Here is a 6593-nt window from a genome sequence, read left to right on the forward strand (position 1 = left end):
TGATAAAAGCTAGTTATAAGTCTATCCTACTTGTAACTTATTTTTTATTCATAATCTAAATAATCTTTTATTCAATCTAACTTTTACAAACTAACATTAATAAAATCCAATCCAAACATAAATAATACTCCTCCGGTCCTTAATATAGGACTCAGTTGTTGAGTTGGTTTTAATCCTAAATATAAAATCCATTTTTCATATTTATCAGTTTCTTTTAAATTACCAATATAGATACTCCCTCAACCATAATCAAATAGAAGAGAAAGAAAAGGTATTAAGAAAGATGATTATAATATTTTAAAAAAAACGTGTCACGTTTTTTATAATTAACTAACTTACCTAACTTCCTTAATCTGATCAAATTAGTTAAATGAGTCTTATATTAAGGACCAAAGAAGTATTACTCAATTTTACTTTTATTCAATCTATCTTTTCTAAAAATTAAATTGAAAATAAACTACTTTCCCTACCGCTAACCCAAATGGACACGATATCATCACAAGTGCACAACTTAGTTGAAATATATATATATATATATATATATATATATATAATAATTGTCGAACATGCGAACATCTCTGACTCTGTGCGTGTGAGAGAGATAAATACCACCACCCCAAAAAAAAAAAATTGATGTTCAACGCAATTTATTAGAAAATTATAGAGAAAGTTAGAAAGAAAAATAAGCTTTACACAACATTACACTCTCCCCCACCTCATCTAAAATTTATGGCCACAAAGAAGGCAGAAAATGCAAACAAAAGGAGCTTGGATTTCTCCAGTATCTATATGGCCAGTATCTTACACTTCATCACCTTGTAATCCTACATGAACTCCAATATGAATCTTCAAGAAATCCCATTTCCCAATAAAACCCAAATCAAAATTCCATACTTCCGATGCATACCCCTACTACCAGATAGATTGATATTTGGGTTCACAAAATAATAGGTCAACCCAACTAATCGACCAATTGACAAAGAAATATAATTATCATACTGCTGAACTTTCTTGTTGAGCAGAACCCAGTAACATCGACATTTTCCCAAAGAAGATCAACTGAAGGTTCAAATTCTGTGGTTGAGAAATCACTTGTTCTTAACTTGAAAAATTAACACCTTGATGAACAGCTCCGGATAAAGGCTACAAACTGCGCGCTAATTCCTCACATATTTTGCTTTCTTGTGCATCTACAGGTTGAAATCTCAAAGTTTAAAACTTTTGATCACCAATACTTAAGAATAATAAGCTCATAAGCTTAGTCGTACTTCTCCGTAGAGAAACAAAATGTTTAACTGAGACATACCTCTGTTCTTTCCGGGTGTAAAGCGTTGCCAAAGCATAACAAGCTCTGTATGAAAAGCAGGTGAACCAGCATGAAGTACCTTTCAGAAGTCTTGACAGGGTTCTGAAAATATGCCCACCTATAGAAATCAAAGCACAATGAAAGTCTATGCATAGATGTCAATCGTCATTGTCAATGATGTCGAATAGGGAACCTATAGTCTGAGATTTGTGCTGTGACAGTTTCTCATCTTTAAATCTACACAAAGAAAGTGCGGGACTCTGCTTATTTGGACTTGACCCCAGACTCTGAGAAGCAGCAAGAAGGCGCTTCCTCAGTTTAGATTCTCTTCTTTTATCCTGTGAAGCTCGAAGGTGCTTCCTCGGTTTAGATTCTCTTCTATTATCCCGTGAAGTTACTGAAACCGAGTCAACATGCAATGGAGCACGCAAGACATTCGGAGGTGTTTCAAGGGTCATTGGTTGAATATCGACCTCCTCATGAACGACGGCTCTCGATGTAACATCTGAGAGTGAAGGGCTGCTGAAACTGTCGATTCTGTTACCAGTAGGAAAATATTTATCAATGATACCTGTGACTGACAACACTTCTGTTGACATCTCACTGGGACTGCCTTGCATTGAGTTGGCATTCGGTTTCACTGATATCCGAATCTCATTCTCCAGCATGACAATCGGACTCTTGTTATTTATACCTGGAAATCTTTCTTCAAGTTTACCAGAGCATCCTTCTGGAATTGCACTGGCTGCATTCTGCAAGTGCCTTTTGTCATATTTTCTCCTTCTCTTCTTCTTTTTCTTTAAAATCTGAACAGTATTGTCCTCACCGCTGCCTCTTGCCTCATTATCAGCATTGCAGCTTATGAAGTCCTGAGACTGAAAATGAGTAGTAGGAGCAGACTTGGGTGAATGTGAAATGCAAAAATTCTTCAAATGAATCGCTTCCACATGAAGAAACCATGCCCCTCTCATCCGATGGAAGACATATTTTAGAGGCAGTGAATCAGGCAGGTAGTAAAAGCACAATTTTCGCTTGACCTGGCAGAGTATGTGGCAATTCATTAGCGGGAAAAAAGAAAAGGAAAGAAGTAAAAAAGCTTGTGGGTGCAAATATTATAAATGACAAATCATAGGTGCAGGTTCTCTGATCGACTGCTTCCCAAACAGTTCTTTCACATACCATGCTTTACCGGAGAACACCTTCAAAGCTTTACCTAAGTTCTGTGGTACCGTAAATGCCACGTATAAATTAAAACAGGCAACTGCACGTACCATTAATCCATTAACTTGGATCTTTCCTGAATTTGGCAAACACAAGAAGTGAACTCTCTCAAAGTCTCCTGCAGAGGTACAAGAACATTGATTACGTCAAGGCTATCAGCTATTTTGCATAGAAGGATAAATAGAGATACAATCAAGGTCAAACGGAAATTTTAGATATTTTATTATGATTATTATTTCATAAACAGTTCAAGGACATTGTCAGTGTTCAAGATTAACAAGACAGCAGATGATAACGCATGTAAAGAAACTAAGCAAAATAGGAAGTTTAGCATCTCAAATAACACAAGTTTTAACAGGTGAAGCCCAGGGCACCGGGAAACAATTCAGTACATTTAGTTAAGATGAAAACAAGAAAGAAAGAAATGCTCTCTCTGAATACCAGTAACTTCCAGTCTTTTGTAGGCGCAAAACAGTAAGGACTTCATTCCTCTTTTTTTTTTTTTTCTGTGGTTAATTAATTTCAAGCATAAGATAGTTCAGGTAAATCATCAGTCCCTACTGTCTTGTACGCATTGAAATGTGAAAGAAAAAAAGACAAAATATGCAAAGGGCAGGAATATCAATACCATCACAAGCAGATATTGCAATGTGAAAAAATAAGACAAAATATGTAAAGGGCAGGGATATCAATACCATCACAAGCGGATATTGAAATGTGAACAAAAAAGACAAAATATGCAAAGGGCACTATCCTAAACTCTCATTATTGAAGAGTTCAAAAGGCACACTTTGCCTGTTTTAAACTTCAGTTCAGTAATAAGACAGTGGGAATGAGAAAAATTGTTACTATCATCAAGGGCTTGCATGATAGGGCAGGGTGGACATGGAGATGGATGGTTTAAGTGTTCAATGTTGGATCAGCCAAGGAATTATCAAAACTATCAAAGATTATTTAAGTATGAGATAACTCACTATTTTAAACAAAGAATGCGTTTATTAGCAACTGCTAAATTAAAAATCTGCATAACAGAACCGTGGCATCCTCAAGATTCTCATAAGGAAGTGACATTTCAGCCAGAGATTATAACTTCAACACAACAAATAAACCTACGCACAGACCAAGGGAACCATCCAAATTGCATGAACAGAGAACCCTAAAGCTGAAGGCCCTTAGGTCACAAAGAGGAGACTGTTTTCAACAGCAAAACTAAACAAGGGGGAAAAAACAACCTTGAATGTCTCATGAAAGGAAACCACATAAAGCAGAAGGTTTTACTGAATAGAGAAGAGAAATAACAGGGAAGAAGATATTCTTTTCCTCACTTTTGAATGCTCCTGCAGTAATATTATGAGGAACATTCAAAGCAATGCGAGTGCCCAAGTTAGTGTCTGCAAAGACCGAAACTTCACCAGCGAGAGTAGCCATTGAAGACATATTCAATGCACATTCTCAAACCTTTCCCCGTTGAGACACCAAAGAGACGAAACTCCCGTGAGGTTCGATGAGTTCGAATACACAGTAATACTTCAAACACATTTTAACAAGAATCTCCATCAACCTTTCTCTTGCTTGTCATCATTTTTAACAAGAATCAGAACCAAAGATGCAAAGAAGGCTTTTTCTCATCTGTAACTGTCTGTAAGCCTTCATCATTTGGGTTTACTTTTTCGTGGAACCCAAGCCCCCCTCGATATTTAGCAGAAAGAAAAAAGATGCAGAAAAAGTACAAAGACAAACAAAAAGGGAGAATATAATGGTGGTGCCTGAAGGCTGAACCTTTCGTAATAAAAAGTAGCTGTATTAAATCCAAATACAAAATTTAAATTAATAATTAAAAGGCTTAGGGGCTAAAAATCAAAACAATGCCAGGGACTGCAGTGCCATTAGACTTTCATGACCTTATTTTCGCGGGCTGGCATTTTCCCTTTGCCTGTTGGAGGTTTGCGCATTCTCTTTTAGTACCCTAGAAAAATGAAACTGAAAAAAAAAGAAAAAATGAAAAAGAAATGACTGAAATTATGTTTAAAAAATTATTTTTTAGCATATCATGGTGCATTAATGAAAATCTTGGTATAATGTTTTTTTGATAAAAGAACAAAACGCATTAAAAGTAAAAATGAAGTTTACAAAAGTTAAAATGAACTAAAAGAAAATGACCTGAGAGATAAAAGTCCTAAATCTAAAAGAGTATCAAAGGATATAATTTTAACATCAAAATAATCAAAATCCTTAAACAAATATTGGATATTTTGGAGCACCACATCACATTTCTCCACTTGCAGAGAGACTACATTAATAGAAGCTTTGCCAACACACCATAGCTGAAGATTTCTTTTGTTAATGCAGCTGTGTGATGCATAACTATTTATTCAAAAAAGAGCCACCCTAAGACATTGGCCAAAGGACACAAATCCTGTTGAGTGTATTTTTTTCCAAAGGAAATGGTACAAAATCTCTCTCTGTAAATAGACTCTGAGGTTGCAATGTAAATCCCTGTTCCTACTTTTAAGCTTCTGAAGAATGATCGTCCACCCTTATAATTCAAGACCCCTACTTTTAGTAATAGTTTGAGCATGGATGCCAATATACCTGTGAGAGCATTCCCTTAGATAAGTAATATCTGAAAAGGCTATGAAACCTTTTACTTCTTCAATGAGTGAAGCTAGCTGCTTGATTTTTCGTTCATGTAAAGCTAAATTCCTACTTAGCAACAAAAAATTGAGAAGTATAATAATGTCTTTTAGCATGCAAGTTTGTCCATCCTTGCACAAGTTAATAACAGTGTGCTTGGCCCAACATTTGAAATCAGCAAAGGACATGTCGTGGAAGTTGATTAAAAAGAATCCAAACCATACAGCTTTCGCGTAAGGGCATGAGATGAAGAGGTGTTCTAAAATTTCATCATCCTGACATTTAGAAAGGCATGAACCTGACACATTGAGATGATGTTGCCTAAGGACATTAAAAGAAGGAATGGCATTATGAAGAAGTTTCCAAATGAAAATAAGATGCTTATATGGGAGATAGATTGCCCAAAGAAATTTCTAGAAGGGATTGACTTGAGGGTTTTGTAACTCATTGAAAGCATAAAGTTGGTAGCCATCTTGAACTTTATAAGAACTTGAAAAATTTCCAGACCAATAGATTTGATTAGATTGAGCTGTGAGAGATATTGGTAGACTACAAACAAGAGAAGCACTGTCTGACTGGCATAATCTGAAAACTAAAAATTTATTCCATCTGACTCGATTCCAGAAAGAAGAATCATGCACTAAAAGATCTAAGACTCTGCTAATGCTTGCAGAAACATCAAAACTAACTTGCATGGGCCACCAAGTATGGTGGTTAAGGGAGATTGAGGAGCCATTTCCAATCTTCCATTTGAGCCTGTCTAATATCAATCCAGCACAATCAATTATTTCCAAGAAAAAAAAAACGAACCGAACTTGCTGGTTCAGGAAAAAAACCGGTCACCTATAGAACCAGTAATTAACCGGTCAAGCCGGCATTAAACTGGTCAACCGCCCGGTTTGGGGTTCGGCCGGTTTAATTTTTTTCCCCCACCTAATGCCCAAAATGACGTCTTCCAACATTTAAAAAAAAAAATTTGCAACGCTGTGGTTCAATTCACTCGGTCCCTATCTCCTCCTGGCCAGATTGAATCCCATTTCCATCTTTATTGAGCTTGACCGTTCTCCCTGCCCCAAATTCCTTGCATCGCAATCAAGTTGCTGTGGAGAGTGGAGACAACAGCACGGTGGTTGACTTGTAGTGGAGACAGAAGCATAATGGTTGACCAAGATTCCCATTCCCTTCTTTGTTGAGTTCGTTCTAGTCGACCGTTCTCCCTGCCCCAAATCCCTTGCATCGTGTAACATCCTAAGTCTCATCGGGTTTAAATAGCCTCTTTTTGGTTGATTTTGAGGATAGATTAGTGATTTAATGTTGATCTTGGTGTTTGGGTTACAATTGAGGTATGTTGGAGGAATAGGTGAACAGACCCCCCCTCAGGGTATGTTCACCGCGGTGAACCGGGAGTTCTAGGGGGGATTGTCTTTCGGGA

General features: G+C 36.8%; 1 protein-coding gene across 1 annotated transcript; it reads right to left on the reverse strand.

Moving 5' to 3' along the window:
- Window positions 1-1998: 1998 nt before the first annotated feature.
- On the reverse strand, window positions 1999-4193 carry LOC114718143 (uncharacterized; the record flags this gene model as incomplete). Its single annotated transcript, XM_028903404.1, has 3 exons — window positions 3853-4193; window positions 2578-2645; window positions 1999-2343 (listed from the first exon to the last, which is right to left on the reverse strand). Coding segments are annotated over exons 1-3 (525 nt in total), but the record flags the coding sequence as incomplete, so codon positions are not given.
- Window positions 4194-6593: the final 2400 nt, after the last annotated feature.

Source organism: Neltuma alba, unplaced genomic scaffold (assembly GCF_004799145.2).
Source record: "Neltuma alba isolate B1F8T4 unplaced genomic scaffold, ASM479914v2 tig00011814_pilon, whole genome shotgun sequence".
Classification (NCBI taxonomy): Eukaryota; Viridiplantae; Streptophyta; class Magnoliopsida; order Fabales; family Fabaceae; genus Neltuma; species Neltuma alba.